Genomic DNA, 27,045 nt, shown 5'->3' on the forward strand with positions numbered 1-27,045 from the left:
TGCAATGCTTTGCTGTGTGCTGACAGCAAGAATCTGTGCAATCTCTCTTTTCACGAGACAAATTATTTTTTTCCAATATCAAGGCCAAATGAACAGGGACTTCCATAGGAGAAGACACCAGGACTTCCTTCCCTAGCAGGACTGTCTTGTTTTCTTAATTTTTCTTATTCGTAATGCAAAGTATTCTTGCAAAAATTACGGCAGTATATATTGATGAATGGGAGAAAAGGTTTTGGCATCCCTGAGCAGTTCATAAAACCTAAGAGTAGATTACTCTTCTAAATACTGAAAAGTAACCCTAACCTGTAGCCAGTTATGCAATGATGAGTGGAAAGAGTTTTCTTCCTGACTCCAGGACAAATAGCCTGAAGAAAGAGATTTGACTGTCCCTATCTTAGCATACATGCTATTTGTAACAAAGTTCCCCAGCCCTTTCAAAAATCTGTTTGTGGGAGCAAGCATAAACTAGAGCTGGAATATGTCTTTGCATTTCCCAGAAATGATTCCTGTTCACTGTGAATTGGAGCTTCTCTTTGACAGAAGGTGATAAGCAACATTTGCAGGCTGATGAGTTTTCTAGGGTTATCAAACAGAAGACTAGTATGTGATAGTATTTTGAACCTACTGCTGTTCCCTGGAAAGCTAGAGGCAAACTTTTTGACTAATTTCAGAAGAAATGTTAGTAGGGTGCCTACATCAATAACTTCCCTGTTGTCCAGCCTGATCCCATATCTCCAGTGGGCTATTAAAGGTTTTCTAACATTTTTATTTCTTAATCAACATGATTTACTTATTAGCCAGAAATGTTCTGTAATAAAATTTTAACACAGCTAGCTGAGTTATTAGTGCCATTATCATAAAGTTATGTGAGTCCATGTATCCATGCGACTATGTTCTTGCTGGAGTAAACAGTGGGGGATACCCTGACCGTTCTTAAGTGCTCCCTGAAGTAAGCTAAACTGGCAGTAACATTCTCCTTATCTAGCTAAAGTTTTTTATAACAAGATATCAGAGCAAAGAAGTGCTTTCATAAATACTTTTCACAGATAACAGATATAAATTCCCTTTTCATTCTCTAAACTTAGTATTGTGATTAATAATGAACAAGTGCATTAGTGTTTATAAAAAGACTTGTTTCTCCAGCATCTCTCTGATTAGTGGTAGGTTCAAATTACATCAAATATTCTCATTTTTCAGCTGATACATGAGAGGTGTCCTCCTTTGGTCAATGCTGTTCAAATACATGAAGCGTTCTCCAGGTGTACTGAATAGGTAAAGATCCTCAGAAGGTCACTTCTATCTTTGAGATGTTACAGAGTTTGGGTGGGAGGTTCCTACTTGTTCCTAGACTTGTTTAGGTGCTTAAGGAGTGCTGCAGTTAACACCAGGGTGCCACTGGATTTGTAAGTGCTGACAAGTTTTAGGGGACCCTGGACAGCAGTCAGACTGAATAGTGCTCTTGGATCTAGGCAATAAATTCCGCCTGAATTTCAGAAACCAAGGCAGATAGTCTGAATACCACTCAGTTTTCCCAGTCTTTACTCATACAGCAAAATTAAAGCAGTATGATGGCTGGCGATTCAGAGCCATCACTATAGCTAATCCTGTGCAAATATAAACACAGCATTGCTAGCCAGTTGAAGGAAGTGATTGTCCTGCTCTGTTCTGCACTGATGCAGCCTCACAAGTACCATGTGCAGTACTGTGTGTACTGCACCACAGTATAACAAGGTCATAAGATGATTAGAGAGTGTCCAAAGGAGGGCTACAAAGATGGTGAAGGGTCTAGAGGGGAAGATGTATGAGGGGCGGCTGAGGTCCCTTGGTTTGTTCAGCCCAGAGCAGAGCAGGCCAAGGGGAGGCCTCATGGCGGCCTGCAGCTCCCTCACGAGGGGAGCGGAGGGGCAGGCGCTGAGCTCTGCTCTCTAGGGACAGCGACAGGACCCGAGGGAACGGCATGGAGCTGGGACAGGGGAGGGTCAGGCTGGGGGTTAGGGAAAGGTTCTTCACTGACAGGGTGGCTGGGCACTGGGACAGGCTCCCCAGGGCAGTGGTCATGGCACTGAGCCTGCTGGAGTTTAAGAGGTATTTGAACAGTGATCTCAGATGTAGGGTCTGATTTTTGGGTGGTCCTGTGTGGAGCCAGGAGTTGGACTCGATCATCCTTGTGAATTCCATATGTCTGACAGAAGATTTCCATAATGCAACTTTTCCATTGCCTTTTGTCCTGTCGTTCCTCGTCTCTTAGAAGAGTCTGAATTCATCATTTGTACATTTTTCTACTAGCTAGCTGTAGATCTGTAAGAAATGGGATTACTTCTTCCGAGTAATTTGAAAAATATTGGACTTTGCTGACCCTAAGGCATTTTTTTAGTGGTATGGAAGAGTAGTGAAATTTTTTTTAGTGGTACTGAAGAGTATCTTTGGACAGTATGTTTCTGTTTTCTGATGAACCTTTTATTTCTGAAAGGAAATACTATTTAAGGAAATGTCCTTGTACAAGAGGTTGACAAGCAATTCTGCTTAATGTCACCTACTTTTTACTTCTCATCTGCAAACTGAAGATCAAAAACTGAGTTGTCATTCTGAGCTCATGAGAAGCTGAGAGGAGCAAGAGATGGCTTTACCACACACATGTGAGAGGCATTGTAGAGCTGCCTGGGTGAAATCTTTGCCATACGAAAGTTAAAAGGAGACTTCTGTCCTTATGGTTCTTGTGGAAGAGTAGGAAGTAGATAGCTGCTCTGCCTATCTGTGCCTTGTAGGATCTCATCCATGATACCAGTGGGAATGCCATACCATGAATACCTGGAAAGAGATCCCTGAAATTGTAGGTGGCAGAAAAAGTGAAGAAACATGATAGATTTCTACAAGTGATAGCTCTTTAATGACCCCTGCACTGGGACTGCACACTGCTATTGTTTTGGTGGGTCCTCTTTATCTCCAACAACTTGTTCCTGAGATTGAGGGGAGACCTCATTAATGTATATATATATCTGAGGGGAGGGTGTCGAGAGGATGGAGCCAGTCTCTTCAGTTGTGTCCAGTGACGGGACAAGAGGCAATGGGCACAAACTGAATCACAGGAGGGTCTGGCTGAATATGAGGGGGCACTTCTTTACTGTGAGGGTGACAGGACTAGGTGTTTCCTTAACTTCTGTTTCCCTTGACACTAGATGCAAGATCTTTGGTTGCATTACTGCATTCCTCTTACATGTATGATTACAGTTGACCTATACTAAGCATTGTGGTGAATTAATTTTTAATTAGGTGCATTAACTGAGCATCCAACACCCTCTCTCCTCCCAAAGGGGCACTGTAGGACACATTGGGTAATAGAGAACTAGCTTGGCCCTCACGCTTCTCTGGAGCTACTGATTTCTCTTGAGAGGAGCTGACACCATACACACAAGGTCACAAAAGTGACAATGCAGTGCATTCCCTGTTGCTCTTCAGTTTGGGAGCATTTGTGGGCCATAGGCTTGCTTTGGAAGCAATGAAGCTCAGTTTGCACATTAGGTCTGAACTGGGTTTGCTTTGGAAGAGGCAAGCTTTGCCCTTACCCCTCATGCCATACAGCTTATCCTCTAACTGGTAAGAAATTATTTTATTCATAACACCAAACAAAGATACCGAGGTAGGGATGCAATTATTTTTGATTTAAATAAGGTCCAGTCTTTAATCTCCATGTTGTTTTTATTTATGTTGTTAAGTATGAATTGTGAGATCAAAAAATGGCATATGGATTCTGAGTAGGTAAAAAATGTCTCCTAGACATATCACCTTTATCACTGAGCCTTTTAAATTATGCTGGAGGTAAATGAGGAACAAATCCCTGACAGCCAATGGAATCATAACTAAGTAAATGCACTAGATGAGACCAGTGGATACAGTCTTAACTTATTATTGCTCAGGTCACTCTCAGAAACTTCTTTTTTTTCTCACTTGCTCTCTAGGCAGCTTTTTTCTTGTTATAGTAAAAAGAAATTTCACCGACTCTTACACATTTTCTCATTCTTAGCCTGCCTCTGAAAAACTGTAGCATAGTGTCCTGTTTTCAGAGAGGAGGAGATGAAAATGATCAGCAAGGATCAGAGTTCAAGCAAACCTCATCATTCTCCTAGTCCATACTCCAGGAACAGAGTTCTCTGATGCATTTTCCATGACTTTATCCAGTCCAATTTTTCAATAAATCAAATGACTGATCTTCTACAACATTAATCTGGAAACTAATCCATGGTCCAAAGAAACTCTCTATACAGCTGAAATTTCCTCTTTGCTTCCCCTTGCTATACTAGTACCAATTTCCCTGCTTTGTAGGAGCACAACAGCATGGGTTTGATCAGTGATGTACTGGTAGGGAGTGCTGTGGGATCAGCACGTGCCCTACCAGACTTTGAGGACTTATGAGTAAAAAGGAGAAATGGGTAGCTGCAGATCTGTGGTTAACATGTCAACAGATTTTACTAGTCATTTCTGCCTGGGTATATTATATTGGGACTGCATTTACAGAGTGTGGAGAGGTAGTTCTGAAACATGCAGACAAAGAAAACAACAGTAATCCAGTCAGTTTTCATACGTCTTTTCCCTCTCAGTGAGAGATAACACCCCCACAGGCAGTGCATTAACATTATCATTTCTATAACAGCAGTGCCTCCTGGCCCCAGTGGAGATCAAGGCCTCATCTGCTTGGAGCTATGGAAACATATACTTAAGGTCTATCTTTATTTCAAAGTGTTTGTGCACTTATAAGAAAACTAGAGATATGAGCAAGTTCAGTGCTGCTATCTTCATTTTATGCGGTGTAGGTGGAGGAAACAAAGAACAGAAATGTTAAGTAGTGGCCTCAAACCCTCTAAAATCCATCTTGGGACTAGAATACAACTGGACTGATGGCCATACATTGTTAGTGATGAACAACAGGGGTCAAGGGGAGATGGGTGAGTCATTAATAGCTTCAAAAATAAGATCAATGACATTACATTAATTTTACAAAATTCTACTTATAAGAGAAAGTCTTTAAAAATCAGACAGTGCAGTATGAAATGGCAGAAGTCAGGTTTAAAAACAAAAATGTCACACCGCATTACTTGTGGCATTTTGAGTCAAAAGGAAAGCTTTTTTTTTTTTTTTTTTAGCTTACTTAAGTATAATCAGCACGATGTTGAAATGAGAGTCACAAATATTTGAAAGGATTTCTATAAGGGATCAGTGTCTCCTGAACATGAAGAAAAATTACAGAATCTCTGTCTAGAGAAACCAGCTTACAGAGTTCTCCCCCTTTTCCAGTTACGGCTATTTGCTCATCTCATGGCTTGTCTTCCACTGATGAGACAGCAATCAATAGAAATTACAGCACCTGCTGACACAGATGATTCATATTGGAAAATAGTTATAACCTTTCTATCGAATGCTTCTGGCAGGATAAAACACAAACATTGATTGCTGCTGGTTATACCCGTGTTCCTGCAACAGTCCTGCAAGCCTCACCTTATTGACTGAGAAAGCATATTATATTATAAATGTGTTCAGTGATATTAATAAATAAACAGGGACACTGTCACTATCTCAGAATATTGTGGGATAAAAATTAGCACCCAGTCCTCCTCCCATGGCAGTATTATTTTTTTTCCTGGGATAGCCTGGAGATATCCTCATGCCTTACTGTCCCTCAAATTGTCTGGTTTCAAGGTGTCTGAGAGGTTTAAGGGATCTGTCTCTGTTCCTGGAGAGATGACGGCGGTTTGTAGGCACTTCATTTCCCAGGCTAGACCAGCTGCCCTGCAGCCCAAGTTTGACCAAGTATCTCCTGCTCCACCAATTATATCAGTCTCTACAGTGCTTTGGATGATGGAAGCTGAACAGATTCCTAAAGACAAAAGTGACATTTTTGGAGGGAGTCTGTCCCTTTTCCTTACTGTGTTTCCTTGTCCCATGCTTCGTCACTTTGAGGCTGCAGCCTGCAGCACACCATACATGCTAGACATGCTCCTCTAGCATGCTTGTTTCCAAATCAATGGAAATTTGTGGCCCTGGGGGCTGTCTCCAACATGCTCTGAGAACAGAATGCAGAAACGCTCTTGACCATACAGTCATCCCCCTGAAGGGCACCCATGGAGGGGCTGCTTGGAATTTATATGAAGCTCTGCTTTGCCTGCCCTGTTCATCAGCTGTCAGGAACAGCAACATCCACTGCCCTTCCAAGGCTAGAAGCCATTGGACTTGCACACAGAATGTACTCTTGTCTTCCCTCAGTGCAATGCAGCAACCAAAAATGGACGTGAGGGACAAAGTGTAGAACTGGCATGAGCCAGTGTGCCTCTGGGCATCTAGCTAGAAAGCTGAGAGTAAGTGACACATGTCATCTGTCAATCTAAATGTGCATGACTCTCATGAAGTCTTCAGTAAGGACACTCAAAAAGGAAGAAAAAATAATCAGTAGCTTTTTGGTGGTAGGGCTATATTACAGCCTCCCACCAGTTCTGGTGTGTTTGTTTGTTTGTTTGTTTGTTTCATTTTCCTCATTGTGTATTTTCCTTGAAGAAAAATATTTTTTTACAAGAAAATAACAGGAAATTTTCAGATGACTCAACCCTACAGAAACACTTCTAAGATCTCATTTCTTTTTGTTCTGCTCTGCACCCCAAAATATACAGACTGTGTATTTGCTTGGTGTCTGTGTCCCTGCAAGTTCACTTTCAGACATGTTAATCTGTTTAATAACTCATCTAATGTCAGTGGCTGTCTGTTCAGATTAGATTTTTACTTTCTACAGCCACTCCACACACTTGCTGAGGTGATTACCTCTGCTCATACTGATCGGAAGAGTTTACCATCGACTAGATTAGCTTGCATATGCTTTTGCTCAGATTTGTTGATATTTTAAGGACAGAATATTTCAAGGGCAGACTTTTCTCAGTTTTTTGGATGATGCTCAGATGAAAACCAAAAATGCTGCATCTGGTGAGAGTTCATTATATTTCAAATCTGTTGCAACTGATTTGGCTTGGCCTATAAATACTAAGTAGAACGTGTTCAGTGTTTGAAGACTGAGACTATACTTCTGTACAAGTTAGTTTTGTAAGTTAATGGCTCCATGGAGGGATAACGAGTGAGCTTTTGACAACCAGAAACCCCCTGCTGTGTGTTGGATAAATGCCTGGATAGAACTGAGACCAAAAGCAACTCAGAGCTAGATCTACTAAAGGGCATAGTACTGGGACGTGGTTTTGCATACAGAGCAGGGGAAGGTAAGAAGTCACTGTCCCTCCATATCCAGTATTGCCTTACACAGCTGAGAATTTTAAGCAAGGCCCAGGCCTTCTGAATAAACCCCAAATCATTTTGTTTTTCCTTCTGTCTACACCTTTTATCGATCTCTTTCATCATCTCTCAAACACAAATTTCCTGTTACAGGTAGGATGATTTTACCATCCATAAATTCCAGATGGGGAGTCTGTGACCTGGAAAGAAGCCAGAAGAGAACCAAGGCTTTCTGAATTTCAGTCCATCCCCTGCCTAACAAGATTAAAGGTTTAGCTGTGCTTCTAGATTTTGGCAGCCTAGAGAGGAGGCAGGTGAGGCAGGCTCTTTCAATAGCAACAGAGCTCTATGGTGGAAAAAAAAACATTAGATCAGTGACATCCAGAGGCAAGAAATGGTTGCTAAAACAGCCAAGAAAGATATAAGGCATCATTCTCTGGTATCAGATAAATTTCTGAGGTGAAGAAAAACAAAAATAAAGGCAACAACCCAAATGACTTGTATATTATTCTCAGTCGTCACAAATACAGGAAGCATGGTGTTAACTCACTTTGAAACTAACTCAATAAACCAAATAAATCATGAGTTAAGGCCACCAATAAGATCTTGATCATCTTTGTAGACTCTCACCAATACCTATTAGTGGCCTGTATTTTGTGGTGAAACAATAGTGCTGGAGAGATGCAGAACCAGACCTAGGAAAGCCAGATCAGTGCTCACCTACTACTTGACCGTAGGCACCTCAGTTGATTTAATAATTAAATGTGGTGTGGTCATTGAACAGTCTATTGGCAGATCAAGTCAGCTTCCAGAGAGGTAAATGACAACATGCCCACGGATTTTTAATGTCTGTGTGACCTCAACAGACAAAGAAGAAATAACAATTGCGAAGGCTGAGAAAATTTGTATGTTAATGTCTTTATGAAGTGAAAATATTTCCAAAACAGTGGTACTCATAAAGACCCATAAAACCCTTCCCTGACCCTGTTTATTTTTGGCAGTTATCACTGCCAAAGTCGGTACATGCTATATTTCCTGAATGACATAATTATATCTTTGCCAAAAAGTTGGGTTGAAACCGGAGTTGGACTGCAAAGACAACTAGTCCTTGAGATGCTATAAGCTGTTGAGGTCACTGGGGAATGAAGCTACTGAGCATTTGGTATTGATTTTGTGAAAACTCCCAGTAAGAGATATTCTGTCACACAAAGAAGTCCACTGGTACTAGGAAAGCAACAGACCAGGGATGTCTGGTGGCTTGCATGAATTTGAGGATCTAAAGTTACAAGGACATTTGTATCAGTATAAAAACTGCAAGAAAATGTCTTTCAGGATCAGGTTACAGATGTATATTGTGACCTATTCTTAAATTTTTAATTATTTTTCTCCCCATGGAAGTATTAGGTTTTTAGAGACTTTACAAAGCAGGCGGCCTTTGTGAGGATAATGTTATTCAAATGAGATTTGCCAGGCTGCAAGGAATATTAAAAATTCATGCAAACACAGAAACCAAGAAGCTTCTTTTTATAAGTTGACTTATTGATTTGCTGGTTGTTTGCTGGTTATTTACATATAGATATAGTGTATATTTCTCCTCCTGACTAGATGCTTCCTCTTCCCCCATAATTCTGTGGTCAACAATTTTCAAACTTGTGAATGAGAGAGTTTACAATTAGCTCTGAAATCCTGCACAGGTAGGAAAACACAGGTCTAGTGGATGTTCCTAATTTTCTGAAGGACATGGAGAGAAAGGAACATTTAGTAGAGGTCAGTTCCACTTCCTTTGTCATTAAATCTAATCGGAAATTAAGGAAGAGGTGTCTTTTCTTGCCATACTAAAAGAACAGACACAACAGATTAGACTCAGTTTGCAGTTCAGCCCCAAAGAGGATCTTCCGTTGGTCATCTGTAGATATTTTTTTTTTTTTCCCCAGTGGTATTCTTGTATATGTTGGCTGCAGCAGGGGATTGGATGCTTTTGGTGAGTTCCACCAAGTTTTGGCCAGTTGTTCTATAAAAAATAAAAATCAAAAATGTTTTGGGTATGTGTCTTGGCCCAGGGGAAGGGAATTAGCTATAAATTTTGGATGCTCACATTCATTGGCATATCTGCATCCAGAGGTGGAGCTCCTCATCACTTGAGCATTGAAAGCCTTCCCCAACTTCTAGATCTTTGAAAGAAAAGCAAGCAAAAGAGAAACATCAGAAATATTACCTCAAATTGCCCAGCCAAGATGAGCCCATGAGGGAGGGCTGGAAACGTCCTTTTCTTCAGCCTGTTGGACTTTAGACATCACTTATTGAACTGGAATATCTGGAATTCTGGACTGATAAGCAAAAATGGTATTGTCTTTAAAATAATCATTTCTTAAAAAAAAAAAAAAAAAATCAATTTCATGGGTTTTTAGCACCACAACTAGAATTCTAACCACTTTTAGTCTTACATTTCCTGGATGAACTTAAATGAACTTGAATTTGCCCCCAGCTCTGGCACTAATGTGTCACTGATGGGGAGCAGTAAGTGACAGAAGAGATAACCTGAATGGAGTCAAGACCACGTTTTCCTAGCTAAAAATATAGTTGACACTTTTTATTATTAGTTGAAGAACTCAACAGCTTAAAAATGTGTGATAGGTAAACAGAACTTTTTTATTACATTCCCAAGCTTAAAAAGCAGCTTGCTGGGCAATTTTTGGCAGATAAGTACATAAACTTACTATTTCACTTGCAAACCAAGTGAGAAACATTAAAAGTGCACTGTTGAAAGAAAAACACATGTAGACTAAGCTTCACTTGATCTCTGATGAAAAATGGCAATTTATATTTCAACTGATCTTTATTTTGCTAGATTTTTATGCCTGTCTTCTTCAATTTTTTTCTTTTTCAAAACATCTTGCTGACATTTTATAAGACTTTTTTTCCAGCTTCTGAAACCCCATCAGCATCTTTCACACTCTCATAGTCTACAGGGCTTGGCTGACGGTACTGCCATTATGTTGTTTTTTACATTCTTTTATCAGTCTTTTTGTCCAGAAAATGCTGACATCAAAATTTATGGTACTGTCCCCTGATGACCTCAGATGACAAAGCTGAAATAAGATTTTTTTGGAGGTCTTCTCAATTATTTTTTGTTATTCCTGATGACTGTAATGGAAGAATAAGAAAAGACAGGCAAGAAGTCATGCCTGGATTCATTGTGAGAAGTTAGATTTGCTAGCGTTAAAGGTGTTATGCAAGCATGGATGGTTTTGCACATAGTCTTTAAGTTATGGGATTTTAAGTCAGAGAGGGAGAATCCCACAGGTTATTTTTGCTGAGTAGGGAGAAACATCTCTCACTTGTAAGAAATAGTGCTTTCTGCTAAATTCAGAGTCAGTGATGCACTCATCATGCTGTAGATGAAGAGTATCAGTCTTCTCTACACATCAAGTTTTGGTGCCAGATTTTCCTATGGGTTACACTCCAAACTGACCAGCTTAGGAGCAATCTCATTCTCCACTGCAATCCTTTCCTCTTCTGACCATGCTGGTTTCTACCAAAGTATTTTTTCTCGTACTTATTTTGCTATTAATCTCCCCTTCACCTGGCTGCTATTTTCTGTGTTGTCATTCACTCTGCATACCTTACAGTCCTCTTGGGCCATCACCATGGATGGCTAGTTTCCTTCAGTCCCTTTGTTTCATCACCTTAAATCTGTTTTTTCTACAATGTGAAACTTATTCAAACATTTGTCCAAACCATCTTATCTTCCTTTATTTCTAGTTCTTCAGCATTTACTGTGTTCTAGTATAAACACAAGTTGCTTGAAAACATACAATTAAAATATGACTCTTTCATGATCATTAATTAGTAAAAAAGCCCTTCAATAGATTTGAGAAGGAGGAAGGTTTTGGGATGCTTGGTATTTCTCAGATACACTTACTTACAGCTCACTTTTCAAATATGCATTACCATTTGGGCAAAGTCTCTAGTTCCTGCTCAATAACACATTTGTCATTTATTTCCTACTTTCACTGTTGGATGGGAATTGATCTGTGTAAGTGTATGATATGGTCTCTTACTAATGGCTCACAAATCTCTTTCTCTGTCAAGTGAGTGCCCATACCAAATAATAAACTTCATATTTGACTCTGGAAACTTCTCAGGGGTCTGGGTAGAGCTCATCATATTGTCTGGAACAAACTTTTTTTTTTTTTTTCCATTAGGTGCTGTGTTTATCTAAGCCAAACTTAGTGAGAGCAAAAGACAGTTTATTTATTATTTTATTTCTTTTAATGCTAAAAAAAAAAAAAATGAACCCCAGCAGATATGGACTTATTGTGGTCTGTCTGTGTGCAATACTTTATTCTGAGCCCTGAATGTCAAAATATGTGTCATTTTTGGACTGACACTTTTGGGGCATTACCTCTTCGTGAAAAGTTCAACCGCATTCAACTTCCCCTCTCTTTTTGACATGCAGCCAAAACCATGACATTTCAAACTGGAGAGAAAGTCTTTATTTTTGTTGTTGTTATTGTTTTTGTTGTTATTATTATTGTTATTATGATCATGATTTTAATTATTTCTCTCTGTGTATTTGACATTTGTCCCAGGAGCAGCAGAGGCAGTAGCCAGTGATACAATGCTGTAAGTGACTAGGAAGGCATGGATTTAGGATAACTCTCTTTGCAGCCCTGATGATGTCATCAAGTCAGCTTTTCATGGCCACACCAACTCTTCAGCTTTTTTTTTTTTTTTCCTTCAGTGTTTTTGCTCTCATCCCCACCAAACAGGACATCTCTAGGACAGCAAGTTTTTTAATATAACAGTGAGCCACAGTGCTGCTGTAAGCCTGTAAACCTATGGAAATAGCATAAAATGCTGAGAAGTGTGTGAGAGCACATCCACCTCTATTTTGAGGTGAAGGCAGGTCTTGACACCATTAGAAGTAGCAGAGGTGCTTGGCACATTGTTCTGGCCAAATTCCAGTGTGGCTGTAATTGAATGCATTAAAGTAGTGCCTGTAATGCTTCACTCATGTGAAATGGAGGATGACATTTTCAAAGAACTTGCAGCCTACAAGCTTAAGAGTGCTGGGATAGGGCAAAATAATGCAGGTTGTAGTGACACTTTTTCTCTTCTTCTTTCCTCCAGTTTCCATAACATTGTCTGGTGCCTGAATTTATAACATATACAGGACTTGATGGTGTGCAGCTATTACCTATCACCTCTGCATTCTGTTTTCTCTGACAGAAAATGGTGCTGCACCATGCTGGAGTCAGTGCTTGTGGGGACAGCACACATTGCTTGCAGGTGCTGTGAGCTGTATGTCCAGCAGCATCTGAGAGCAAGTCAGGCTGAAGAGACTGGCTGACCCATTGAGCACAGAAGCCCTTGAACCAGACACAAAAATCTCAGCTGCCTTTCAGAGGGAGCCAAGTGTGGTAGATTCATAAGGGAGGCTTTGTAGCATCTCGTATTCGTACCCAGAGGGTTTTTTTGGTTGCCATGCCTGCTTCCAACCGGTTCATTAGCCAGCTCCACACTAAAGTATGAAGAAAACACTGAGTAATTTTTCTATTTTGAAAGAGGATGGAGAAGAAGAGTAATCAAGGCACCTTAATTTCTCTCTTATTCTACAGTTATCAATGCTTTTCTTCGTTTTTCCTGAAGTAGAAGAAAATACTGTCCTAAGGGAGTAATGCTCCTTCCTCAGTTCTAGCTGCTGATGTCACTTAGGATAATATCCTTAGGCTCTGTGACTGTTGGCTTCACAGCCCCCTTCCTCCCTGTTTCCAATAGGGCTCCCTATTTCCACCATCTTCTTACCAAACAGACAACAAGAGTCACTGAGGGCAAATATAAATCTTTGTCTATGAGACAAAATGTTTTTTTATAGGAAGCTTGGGAAGCTTGGGAAGACTCAGCCCTAGCTGCTATTAAGGGAGTTGATCCCTGAACGACCAACACCTCCAGCACCCCAATGGCTTTGCTCCAGACAAGGTGGTAAACCCTCCATGTACCCTACCTGTACCTATACATGTACTTTCCATTTGTTTTCTAAAAGCTTACCAGCCAGGCTTGGCAGTCTAGAGGGACAATAGCTTCACTGCACTGAATTCCAAGATAGCTACGTACAAAACCTATTGTACACATTTCCTGCCCTGGGCTGGGCTGTAATGGGTACATGCTCAAGTACCTATGTAAAGGACATCGAAGAACTGAGCTGTAAAAAATTACCCTGTGAGAGTTGAAATGTGTCAGAGTTTCTGGACTCTGAACTGGTGATTTGTAGGTGGGAACATGGTGCTCACAGTCCAGGTAGGGAAATGTGGCACTGCTGCCCTTAATGCTGAAATATTCAGGCTGCTTAGGCTAGGTGTTTGTGTCACTGGATGCTTTTGTCCATCAGGCTGGAGGCAGAAGAGCTCCTCATGGCTACACATTGGCTCCATATCACTAAGGGGTTCACACTGAGCCCTGTGCATTATTAACCAAAGGCTGCTGGCAGGGAGGTTTTTAACCAGCTCACCAGAGACAGGTATCTCCTGGTGCGTGCTACTGACCCTTTAAAGTATTTGTCATGTAGTGGCTCAGGGGTGATACTGCCATCCAAACCCTGTCTCCAAGTTCCCTGTGCTGCAATTGCTCCTGTGGCATCAATGCCCCTCTGCTCCCATAGTGTAGGCCATGGTCTCTCTGGGCCTGCTCTAGTCCCTTCAAGCTCTCTTGTGGCTTCAGCTCTTTTGGAAGCTGTATTGCTGTGGGAACTGATGAAAAGCTGTTCTTGAATGATCATCTATGTGTACTTGTATCTCCCTCCTTGGAGATCTTTAAAAGCTGCCTGGACATGGGTCTGGGTGGCTTGCTCTGGGTGTTCCTGCTTGAGCAGGGGTTGGACCAGATGGACCCAGAGGTGCCTTCCACCTGCAGCCATTCTGTGGTTCTGTGTGCACATGTGTGCATGTGTGTGCATGTAGGGAAGAGCAAACCTGCAGATATTTATCACGGTTGGCAGAGCTGGCCTAAGGTGATGGCTTTGGGACACCTGTACGGATGGGCTCTTCAGAAAGCATTTGTGAGCAGTGAAACTGTGCCTTGGCTGGGTGGCTTACTCTCAGGCAAATGAAAAGGAAAGCAATATTCTGAGACTGTGCTCACTAAGTAGGGAAAAGCCCTGTAGGTCCCTAACTCCAAGACAATTGGCAGAAGGAGCATTTCCAACTAAACCAGCTTAGGTGCTCGCCTGAGCTTAGTTCATGGTGGGACTGAATTTGGGATGGAGAGGGGGTGGTAGTCTCCTCAACTATATCAGATGCATAAGTAAGGCCTAAGGGCCCAGAAAGAGCTGTTGGAGAGGTGTGGTGCAGGGAAGGTCTCGCATTATTCAGGCCCTGATTCACTCCGTTAACCAACAGAGTTACAGATGAAGCCTGCAGGGTCTCTCAGTACAAGGTTAGGTAGGGTGACTACACATTCCTAGGCATTAAAGAACCTGAAATAAACCACAAGGGAGCAGGCAAGAGTAATGCATAGCCCTGTGAAAGTAGCCAGTTCTTAATGGAGCCTTTGCTCATGGAGACAAACCTCCACTGATCACATATTTCTGCCCTAAGTTCTCCCCATCCCAAATTCACTTACCTCACTTCCATACACTGCAGCCATGCCCCAAACCCAGTCCCACCATGGACTAAGCTGGTTTAGTTGGAAGTGTTCCTTCTGCCAACTGCCTTGGAGTTGCGGATTAGAAGGGCTTTTCCCTACTTAATGGGCACAATCTCAGAATATTGCTTTCCTTCTCATCTGGTGTCATTAAAATATGACAATGTGGTTGCCATTGAAAAAAAACGGCTCTGGATACACTGCCTGTGAGATTATATTGTAAGCTAATAAGCCTTCTTACCTACAGCAAATGCTAGCCCTATTAAGGAAGGATTATATATAGATTAGGAGTCAAAAGCTTAGAAAACATTTCTCTAATATTTTACTGGAGGTGTACTGCCATTGATCAGCAACTGAATCCCAGCAGATCACATCCAAGCAGGCAGAATACAGCCAATAAATACACCACTCGAGGGGGAAACAGAGTGCCTTCCTGCACTCTGCAAAGCCTGTCTGAGACCCCTATTGCACACAGGTGATGACAGGAGTATAAGGCAAACATCTGCCATCAGACCCTTGAGATTTGTTCTTTGAGCCATCAGGCTGACAACATTCAAAACACTTTCTGTTAAAAAAAAAAGAGAGAAAGACATGGGTGTTTGACATAGATTTGACACTCTTAGTACTTAAGCATGGTGATAACTGTGACATTTTAGCCTTATGCTTTGACTTTCAAGATAATGAACAGCCCTTTGACCATCTGTTACTGCAGATGGCACCATGGCAACTCCCTTTCTTAGGAAAAAAGGAGGAGAAGGTAAGAAGATCTTAAAAGAACGTGTTTCATTGCTGCCCATCATGATTTATTTCTGACCTTCCTTCCTACTTTGGCAGGCAGAGGTCAGGCAGAATTTGGAGGTGCCACTGGTGAGATTTTGCTGCAGACTGGGTCTTCACATGACCAGCTGTAAGAGGTGGATTTAACTCTGGGTTCCTAGCATCTTTCTGCTTGTCTTGCATGTTTAAAACCCACCCCAGAACTCTGCAGCTTAAGGACATCTGCAAATCACAGTTTACAGCTGTTTCCCTATTGCATTTCTAGACTCTACTGCAAGGCAGCGTCAGGAAAATAGTGTGTGGAAGTGAAACAACAATAGGCTTAGGTTAAAATTCTTTACCTTCTGTATTTAGCAGAGCAAACCTCCAAATTCAGGCTTTTTGTTTAGCCTGGGACTTCAGCTAATGAGCTGATGTACTGTAGGGGCAAGCTAGGGTATTGCTTTTCTGCTGATGTTGTAATAGCCCTATTACTATTATGCTAACAATGTATTAGACCTAATTCATTTTCCCTAGTTGCTACCACCTGCTTCTGCTTAGATGGAGGGCTAATGAGCAGTTGACAGTAGTTAATGAGCTTCTGCAACAAGCATTTCAATTTCTTCACCGAATAAAATTAGATTTCTCTTGTGGGCACAGTGCTCTGCCTCCTTGGGACATCGAGCACCATTAACACCCTAGTGTGTCAGGGACAAAACATCTCCATCAGCAAGCGATTGTAGCGGTTAGTACTATCCAGAACAGCCCTTCTTCACAGAGCAGGGGAGCTCTGTTCTGGACCCCAGCTTTTCAAATAGGTCTAGACACCAGGTCAGACATGGAAGTTTCACTGGTACCCAGCCAACCAACCCAGCCAGTCCCTACTCTGCAGCTGTGGAATAGTCTTTGCGGTGCGACTGTAGATGAGTCCTGCTCTGGTAGGGCTATTACAGTAACTATTCCTGTACTATCCAAGATTTTTTATAATAAAGATTGCTGTGTGGCTTGATGATGGGGAAGAGCGTTTGATAAGTGCCCAGAGATTTAAGTAATGAAGCTCCATTTTCCTGCTCTCCCACAGGTGACACAGGGATCCAGCTGTCATTGTCTTGGTACGTGTCAACTGTAAAGTAATACAATTATAGTGAAATGAATAATTGCTTATCCCAGGTAGGCACCTAAACGCCTTTGGAAACCGGTGAAGTGACTTTCCGAAGATCGACTAGGCACTTGGTTGTTTCTGTACATAGAAATACTGCCCATCTGCTTTGTGACTCTGGTCCCAAATAATTTTTCAAACTGGGACATCATGTCTTTCAAGCCATGGGGGCATGACTGGAAAAGTGAGCTCAGATACTTGGCTGGATATGTGAAGTGACCATTAAAAGGCAGTGAGAGAAGGAGCCCATTCAGGACATGCCCCATGCCTGGCTGAGGCAACAGGCTGGCAAGGTTTGCCACCACTGTCACAGCATGTCTAGGTTCTGCAGTTGTACATATCTCCTGTTTCCCAGGCATTTTACAAAATTCGTTTTCCAAGCTTCTCTCTCTCTCTCTCTCTTTTTTTTTTTTTTTTCCCAAATGTAGTCTGGGGAATTGGTTCAGGTTTGCCCAGAGACAGGGTGAAGAAGGAAGTACTTTAAGAGAGGCTGCTCTGTAATGAAGAGCCCACCTACAGATTGCTTTGTACAGCACTGCTCAGGAAAACAACTTCACTTTGTTGCTGACTGTTGGAGCAGTAACTTACTGCTGTGAAAAATCTCTCAGTAAACAGGCTGGCATCTCAAAAATAACTTGCTAACTTTTTTTTTTTCCTAAGTTATGCTCATCTGCATATCAATGTGAACTGTTGTTTGGCTTCCCTCCCTCTTCTGAATCTATTCAAAAACTCTAAAGCTTCACAATGAAAGTTTAGATGATTAACCATCCTTGTGATTATGCACGTAAAACACCATGGACAGAATTTTTCTCCCTGTAGTGTCAGTTCTGGCTCCCAGAGCCATATGGAAGCTCTGTGGTCCTCTGCAGACTGAATTTAGTACAGGTTCTGTCTCAGAAGCAGTGTCCCTGTTGTGTTTCTGTCTCTGCTGAAAATTGACAATGTTCATGTGACCTCCCCAGAGCCCACAAGACATCTGCAAAGACTTTCTTGGAATGGCCAACAGCCAAGATTCTTGGGCTGTTGGGATCCCATAGCACAACTGAAGTTTATGCTCCACTACACTGCTTGTAAGCATGTGACTACTACAATACTTAGCCGAATGGCTGTGGTGTCAAAAACATGGAAAAAAGTCCTTAATTAAAAGAAAAAAATCTGATAATTATTTGTCAAGATGTTAATGATACCCAATATACAGCAAAAATGTGATGTGGAAACACTGGCAGTAGCTCACCAGATTGAATCTTCTTTGTGGTAACTGTCACATTACTGTGAGGTCAAAGAGGAAAAAGTACAAGAAAGAAAAGTTTATCCTTGGTTGTTCTTGAAATCACCATCCCACTTCCAGATTTGTCTGTCTTGTGTGACAGATGTGATAGGGTCTCAAGACATATTAAGAGCATATTCATTCTTTTTTACTATTCTGCTTTAAGGAAAAAAGACAAATTATGCCTTGTGAAGAAGCCATTTGCTATAAAGTGTAAAAATGCTTTAATATTAATATTTTATAATAAAATTCATGACATATTTATAAACACTCTATCAAGCATTTACAACTGAACCACAGCTGAGAGCTTGGACTGGAATAAATAAGCAAGGACACAGCTAGTATGAAATATACATCTTGAATTTTATAATTGTGTGTGCTTTATTCTTTACACAAATGGAATGGATGCGCAGAGTATTTACACATAACAGGAGTGTAAGCTGGACAGGGTATTTTGTAAACTCCAGTTCAGATTCTGAGTACCCCACACTACAGCTGGACTGAGAAACATCCTGCCAAAGAGACGCACGTCGGCCAGCATGCCGGACGGAGTGGCCTGCCGCGTGCAGGCTGTTGCACTCAGAAATTCGGGCTGACCGATTCAAATTTAGGAACACAAATCCAGAAATGGAAAGGTTGCTATCCCACTAAGAGCCAACAGTGTTGTCTTTTTATTAATATTATTATTATTTTATATTTTTTCCAAAGATCTTGCCTAGGATGCTGGCTACTGCCCATCCTCAGGAATGCTCTTCCAGAACAAGGTACCTGGGCTGTAGGTCAGGGCCAGAAGTGTAAGCTGGTAACGCGGGGTGAGAGACGATGGCTCACATCTCAGACTCCTCACCCTACAGATTCTCAAAAGGGCCAGCAGGGCAGCAGTTCCTATTGCTCTTGGTGAGATGTCAGTGGGGCTGAAGCCTTCTGAAAATCTGGCCATAGCGTTTGGCCCATGGGGTGTCTTTGCATTCAGTAATTTCACTGCACCTACCTCCAAGGGATCTTGGTCCAGGACTTAGCCCTCTAGGTGCTACTGTAATATAGGCATTAATAATGGTGGAAAGTGCTGAGCTGCTGTTAATAATGTGGCCTTGGTGCTTTACAGTAGTGCTAAAAAGTTGACATAATGAAGAGGATGGATGTGTAAATTCAGGTAGTGTAAATGGGACGGACTCCACTGAAAATGATGGAGTGACCGTGATTTCCACCAGCTGAGGATCTAGGCTAGCTACGTGTTGAATAGGTTTTAGCTGTTACTTGCTGTCAGCTTTGATGCTGATTTGTGCCCTAAAATATCCTGCAAGGGAACAGTCAATTTGTTTTTACATAATGACAACCTCATTCTTACCTCTGAGCTAATTGACAAGATGTCTTATTTTTAATGGAACAGGAAAATACATTTATTTCACCAAGGCATGGGCCTGAGCACATGAATGCAGTTGCACAGTGAGATGCATGCATAACATGGCAGAGAAAATGTTCAAGAGAAGAAATGCTGAGATTAAAAGCTATGAACATAAAAGACCACTTTTCTGTGAACATGGCAGATATTATGGCTTTAAATCTGCAGCTTGAAAAGAAAACTGAAACTTTTGTGCATTAACACTGTTTTCCCTACAAATATCCTCATATGTTGTCACTCACTGAATCCTCTGGTCAGGGATATAATTTGAAAAAAAGAAAAAGAAAATAGGGAGAAAACCAAAGCAAAAATACAATTTGACTGACTGCTGATGAGCTAGTAACAGTGACGGTATAACACCAACAATTTCTCCATAGAAAACAAATGTAAATAGGTAGGTGGATGTTGTATAGCTAGGACACTGTCGCTGGCTCATAGTGGTTATTAGCTCAGGTTCAATGCCACTCTCCAGGATGAGGATTTGAAATTTCAGTGCAACGGAGAGATTTCTTATCCTTGACTTTCACAGGGTGGTTCCTAGGACCCTATCCATACCGGAGCATCAAACCATGCTAGCTACAAACACAATTACATCACAGAATATTAATCTAGAAACAGCCTTTACTACCAAAGAAATTACAAAGCGCTAGCATGGACAGGGTACCTCTGTAGGAAGGGGAATTAAGCAAGAAAGAGGCTCTTTCACTGGTTCATGGTCAGACCATTAGGCCAACAAAGAGAGCCTTTTCACTGAGCCCTGTTAGCAAGCTCTCAATGAGTCAGTGCATGGAAGATGCTCTGTGGCAAGGAGAAATAAATTGGTTGTAATATTGCACATCTACACAAAGCTAGCAAGATGCCATTGTGATCATTCATGGGTGGACAAAAAGCTGTGATAATTTTGGTTCTGCTTAGACCCTGTGGTGCTACACACTGTGCCAGAACATGAGAAATAGCACCAGGGGTGTGATCTGGCACTTTTCCTAAAGGGTCTAGCATTTGCATTTGTCTCATGTTTAGACACTTGCTAGTCTTTTACATGGACAGAAAAGGAAACTGATTACTCTAAGCTGTGTTAGCACCAATATGGTCTCAGGGGCCAATTGCTGTGGGTTGTGATTTTGGACTTTTTTTTTTTTTTTTTCACCAGATGTAATTTTGCATTTGTGTTTCTCTTTCTCCTCCCACTACCACCCAGTATGATCTGAACAGCTGCAATGCAAAAATGAACTGCAGCTCTGAGGATGCTGAAACGTGAAACACAAACATCAACACACAAAACAAATGGGAGTACAAGTCCTAAGGGAAATAAGACTTCTTACTGCTTCTCTTGGTGAATTGTTTTTAAATATATATTTTATTTAAAAAAAAAAGAAAAGGAAAAAAAAAGGAAGAAGAAGAAGATGTGCAATGGCAACTTTAAACTGGAAGCACAAAAAACAGACAGGGAAAAATAAATAATGTTACTACAGTAACCAAGGACTGATGGAAAAATTGATTGTACTCAGCCATAGTGTTACTGTTCACTGTAAAGCACAGCACATGACAAAGCAAAACAGTTACTAGAAGGATAGTGCCGTAAAAGGTTGCATGCTGAACTAAGAAACAAAGAAGCAGGTGTGATTGATTGCTTAAAAACAGAGCTGAAAATTAGAATGAAGTTCCTGCTTTAGGATACTTATTTTTTCAGGTCTGGTGGGCTATTTCCCAACCTGGGGCAATAGTACTTTGCCAGCATGGAATAATCCATGGCTTCCAAAGATCTGAGGACACTGTGGATTTCTGCAGAATTACCCCAAATCTAAGCTTTCATTCATTTTTATGTAAAAAAAAAAAAAGGTTTCTAGCCCTTCTGGTTACAAAGCTCTTTTGGAGACTTAACTGAATCCCTTGTATATAAATCTGCGCTGGCCAGGCAAGAAAAATAGTCATAAAAGAAGTGTGAACTTCCCAAAGTTACCATAGCAGGGCAGTACGCGAGGGGCCAGCTCAAGGCCACCAAAATGCCCATATTTTTAACCCTGTCGCCACTGGTGGCTATATTTCAAACATCCAGCTCGTTGCACTCTCCGTGGAGGTTGGCTGGATATACCTGTCAGCTTGACAGGCTGCAGAAATGTAAGCTTCAATTGGACGAGTGACTGAGGAGTCTATTTAACATTTGCCCTTAAAACGTCCTTAAACATTACGGTTGCTGTAGCCACCAGCTATTAAGTATTGGACTCCTGCAGCACAGCAGGCAGGAGATTGTGGGTTTTCTATAAAACTTGGTCCAGCAGCAGCAAAGGCAATTCAGCTTACTGTCATTGTATCTCTTGCAGTTGTCCCCTTGTGTGTCAGAGTGAAGAACAGCATCAGTATACAAAAGAAGGGCAATGTGAAATGAGAAAAAAATACCTCCCTCTCCCCTTTCCCTGCACCCCAAACTGCAATTCCACAGACTTTCCCCAAATCCCTCGCAAATGACCATTGCCTCAGTTTTTGCTTTTAAGACCCTTGTTGACTGTGAAATGAATGAAGATACAAGTTAGTTGGTGACCTGTCTGCCTACAAAGAGAGGAAAGATCAAATAGTTTTGGTATTTCATTTAAAGAAACAGGAACAATCATAAAACATTTTCGGGTGAAGTGTAATAACTGCACTCTAGCACTGACATCTTGCTTCTGAAAAATCATCCATTTCAATTTAAATATGCATTATACTTTTGTGTTCAGAAAAGGTCCTGCAGGGCAGTCAGTTCAAGAGATCTTCTCACGGGAGCTCATCGTGATTAAATAGAAGCAAGGGAGAGGATTAGATTGAGAGAAAAACAATCTGACAACTACAATTTAAGGAATTATCTTGCTTGTCATTAGTAATAGAGAATCTGTTACAGAAAAGGGATAATGCAACTTGATGGTCCTCTTTACATTTTACAGTCTCACAAGGGTGTAAATATTTAATCTTTCAATTAATTAATCTTTACAAAATATCTCACAAAAACATTTTTACCTATAGAAATTAGTTTCTATACATCAATATATTTTTATTTTTATAAATTATTCCATCTTTAAATGCCTTCTATCAATATAAATGATAAAATAGACAATCAAAAATTTTAAAGCTTTTCCCAGTTGTATCCCTCCTTGTCAACATAGGTGCTGTGAATCCTCATACTTGTGTGTGTCTGCATGGGAATGGGTTTGTGTGCACGTACGTGTGATGTGAAATGCTTCCATCCTCTCTCACCCCCAAACTCTGTTAAAATAAACTATATTGTTATTAGTTCCTGATGCAATAGTGTTTCCAAAGGGGAGAAAAGAAATGCTTGACTTAGTTTCAGAAATCAAAAGATGTGCATAGTTACCAAAGTAGAGGTGTACCAACTACAAATGTGCAATGACAAGCTTAGAATAGGATCGACCTCCCAGTCAAGTCAAAGACAGACCTACCAATGACTTCAGTAGGAAGTGAACCAAGTACTCTGAGATTGATTTTGCAAGGTGCGTGTGGCCCTGATCTAGCAAAACACTTAAGCCCGTGCTTAGCTTTGAGCACATGAACAGTCCTACTGGAACTGATGGGACTGAACGGCATAGGGAAGGATCACAAGTGACTCCAAGTCAATGGGCTACTCACATGTGTAGGAATTGGGGTCAAGTGCTGAGCGCCTTGCAGGATCAAGCCCTATATGAGGTTCAAGAGCTGGGAACTTCTCTTTAAAGCAATCAACACACTGAGCTCAGCCATTGAAATTGATCAAAATGTCCGCACGGGCACAGGAGGTGGCTAGCTCCCCTTGACAGAGGGTCTCCATGTCAAAAGTTTATACCTACAACTGGTGCTCTCAGCACACAACAGATTTGCTTTATATGGTAGAAGTCTTTTTGTTCCTACCCTTTGACCCATCAGTGTCCTTCATGGCTTCAAACACTTTGTGTTGTACATTCATCAAAATTCACATTGACTGCAAAGAACATAAATGCAACAAAAACAGGAAAGCCTCCAAATAGTATATTATGGTTTTCTTCTAAATATTCTCCCGTCGTAATCAGAGGTGCAGTGGCTAATTTATAATTTTTCCTTTGAAGGAATCCAGATGAAAGGCCCAGATTGTTCTTCAATTACAAGTTTGCATTGATTATATATATCTTCTAAGCTATCTCCTTGGACAATAGCTGCAGTAAGAAAACATATCAATACTTCTTTTAATTGACACATTCTACAGCATTCTTTGTCAGCAGATTTTCAGTGTACTTACAGATAGTTATGCAATAAATAGAAATAGTAGCCCTGTGATGTTTTTGATTATGGAAAAGTCATACACCTTGCAGATGGCAACAAAGTTCAAAACAGTGGCACCTTCCCATGACAAAGACCCATCCCACTGCTTAAAGTCAATGAGCAAGGTTAATTTAGAGAACGAGTAGCTCTGTCCCATGAGAGGGCAGCGTGGTAGGTTCCCACCGTTTCAAGTCAAACTTAACATTTCATTTGATTTAGAAGCTAATAAGTAGCAGCAGATTTACAGCCTATTTTTTTCCTGACCTGGCTATAATAAACTCACCTTTGCCTGCAAAATTTAATTAGATCAGGCCAAAAGTTACAGAAGATAAAGCAACTGCAACACAAAGCAATGTCTATACTCTTAAATTGCCTGTCCTCACAGCAGAAATCCAGAACTGCAGTTCAGATCATGTGCACTGTAAGCATATGCAAGCAGTGGGGGCTACTGAGTGCTATCCACAAATACCAGTTGAGTGAGTATAGAGCTGCCTAATCCAGCCCAAAGGAAATGCTGCAGCCCAGAGGCCTTAAATCCTGTTCTTCTCCAGGTCAGGAAGAAGATGCCTTTCTCTTTCTCTTCCACAATCCATGTGAGTCCTTTCCAACTTGGGATATTCTAGTATTCCATGATTATATGATTGTCTTGAGGCAGTGAGGAATTCTGCCTTGGTATGTATGAATGCAATGATGCAACATTTTTACTCATTTCAGCAAAAGCAGATTTGGGGCAGGGAGGGAATAAAATTCATGCACAGCTATTCCTTAAGGGCATCAAACTGCCCTTGAATTTCATGGGAAACAATAGTCCCACTCTAACAGTCTTTACAGTGGCCACACTATACTAATATGCACTTTATGCCAGAGACAGAGACTTTTGTAAGTTGTTTTGTAAGAAAAGACTGCACCTTGAGAAACAACCGTTTTTAATAAAAACATACCTGTAAAATATTCTCCAAATTCTTGTTCTAATTTAATTGCTCGATCATAGGTTTTCTTGGCTTGCTCCTCTGTAAGACGTTTATTCATTTCCCTAGTAACAGAGAGGAAGTCATCACGTTTAGATTCTTACTCAAACAGCTTTCTAAAAGATACACTCAACTTAATTCAGAGATGGGCTGAGATTGGTACAGGAATCAAGTGCTGAAACTGTTCCATCAGTTCATGGGCAGCTTCAGTAGTTTATACTTAATTTCATTTTTATGTAGTATTAACCTACATGTCCAGATTTTACCTCTGACTATTTCCCATTTCTCCCCTAGATTTTTATTTTGGGTTTACCACATCACATTCTCAAACAATATACAAAGCCTGGATTTGGTAACTGCTAACTGAGAGGGACATTTGGCATCAGGAACCCCTGGCTTAGTTTGGGAGCCAAGGAGGTCTCAAGGTCTGAGCACTCAAGGCACTCCTGCCTCCAGAGCTGAAGATCCTTCAGAAGCCTCCTTATCTCCCAGGCTCAAGGCTGGCTTTCTTGGCTGAATGAGGTTGTCCAAGCTGTTGAGGCTGGGACTTGAATCTGACGCTTGACTGAAGCTGGGGTAGTTGAAGTGAAGAACTCATGAATAAAGGCAGGATTGCATGCAGTGAAACTCCTGACTCTATTAGAGAAAGCCCAGAGTCATTGTGAACCCTGTAGGGAAGCACCAGAGGGACCCACACACTTTCTTCCAGAAAGACTTCTTGGTTCAGGTGTGGGCATGAGTTCTGGAAAATCATGAGAAATCAAACTAAGTCTCTGGAAGAAAGAGTTACGATGAGTTACTTATTTGTGTTCTCTTCTGTTCCAGTTCCTTCTGACTAAATATAGAGATTCCCAGTCAAGAGTGTCTTGTAGACTCTAAAATGTTCAGGGTACCAATCAATGTAAAAATGTAGAAAGTGCCAGTAACATTCTATTATTGCAAATCTTTTGTTATTTGATGGAGCATTTCTGTTTCAACAGAGGCATTATTTAATAGCTGTAAGTAATGAGTTGTCTTGCCTGTGCACGCTCAGTTGTTAATACCACTGTATACTTGCAAAGAATCAAGCTCATAATCATTTGGTGCCTTACGCATACATGCCTACAGATATCCAAATTAATTAGTAATAATAAATAGAATTTTAATTTTTAAGGATTTTTTACAGCATGGATTCAGTTTTCTTAAAACATGAGGGAAATTTTCTGAGGCAACTTGGAAAGCAAGAGAAGTGAGTATCTTGTGTCCTACATAAATCTGATTTAATGCCTTGCACTGAATCATATGATTATGTGGTAATGGACTGTATACAGTTTGACATGTGTGATGCATGTAGGAAATTATGTGCATGATGGTGCATTAAAAATGATCTATGAAGTGCTCCACAGTATGAACTCGCTACAGCTAACTCCCACCTAATTTCTGAAAAGCACCCTGTAAGTTGTCCCAGATGCAAAAATATTTTTGTAGAAATGACTGAAAGTTGTCTATCTGTGTAACTAAACCATATGAGTGGGAACGCTGCTTAGTACATCTCTCCGGAAGTACCAGTGCACTGCAGAAAGCAGATTTATAAAACGAAGGATAAGAAATATTTCTCTGAAAAGATTATGGAAGTCATTGTGGATTGTATAAACAGGTTTAATATATGCCAATCTGTGTTATGCTGCTAAATTTGTAATACTACTAATTCTATTTATTGGAAGGATTGCTATCTAATTGAGTTCAGTCAGGTTTCTCAGCAGCTGTGCCTATGTGAACATGTCTTTCAGTGACTGAACTGAAATTCTGGCTTGGAGCAGGACATAGCATTGCAAATTTGTAGGTGAACTTCACATTTTATCTCACTCGGCCAATATTCTAGTGCTAACAACATCCTCCTCCTTCCAGATCTGTTCCTGGTAAATTTCTGAGAAGTTTTCCTCAATATCTTTGACTATCAGAGGAGAAAACAAATAAAAATATGAACAAGCACGTAAGTAAATAAATGCCTTGGAATAAGCAGAAATTTGGATTATATTTGCAGGACATAAATTTGCCTGTGGTGTAAAACTGCGCTAGTTGTATTCAAGCCTCTGCCCAACCTGTGCCTTCAGGAGAGAGATGGAGAAGCTGGAGGACTATTGCTCATGTTGAATTAAAAATGCTGTCAAACAATGGCCCCTTCGAATTTTTTTCTTTTCTAGCCAGGGACCCGCACAGATAGTGAATTATAAATGCTTGCAATGAACTGTCCCTCCAGGCACCTTTCCTAGGGTTTTCCTCCTCTCCCAATGAAGCACTCGCCCAGAAAGCCTCTTCATTACTTCCAGCTCTCATCCTTGTGATC

The 27,045-nt window shown here is 40.9% G+C and overlaps 2 protein-coding genes across 41 annotated transcripts in view; one reads left to right on the top strand and one right to left on the bottom strand.

Annotated features, from left to right (window-relative positions):
• Positions 1-27,045, top strand: part of LOC308190440 (uncharacterized protein) — a 304,946-nt gene that overhangs the window by 95,228 nt on the left and 182,673 nt on the right. The gene's annotated exons all lie outside the window — the stretch shown is intronic.
• DLG2 (discs large MAGUK scaffold protein 2) overlaps positions 18,287-27,045 on the bottom strand; it is a 1,042,459-nt gene continuing 1,033,700 nt past the window's right edge. For all 39 annotated transcript variants that reach the window (XM_080581564.1, XM_080581542.1, XM_080581576.1 and 36 more), the window contains 2 exons: positions 24,693-24,784; positions 18,287-23,645 (listed from right to left, as the gene is read on the bottom strand). In XM_080581564.1, the coding sequence (XP_080437690.1) occupies positions 23,539-23,645; positions 24,693-24,784 (199 nt within the window). In that variant the 3' untranslated portion in view covers positions 18,287-23,538. The remainder of the gene's footprint in view (positions 23,646-24,692; positions 24,785-27,045) is intronic.

The sequence above is a fragment of the Anser brachyrhynchus genome (assembly GCF_964034855.1).
Source record: "Anser brachyrhynchus genome assembly, chromosome: 1".
NCBI lineage: Eukaryota > Metazoa > Chordata > Aves > Anseriformes > Anatidae > Anser > Anser brachyrhynchus.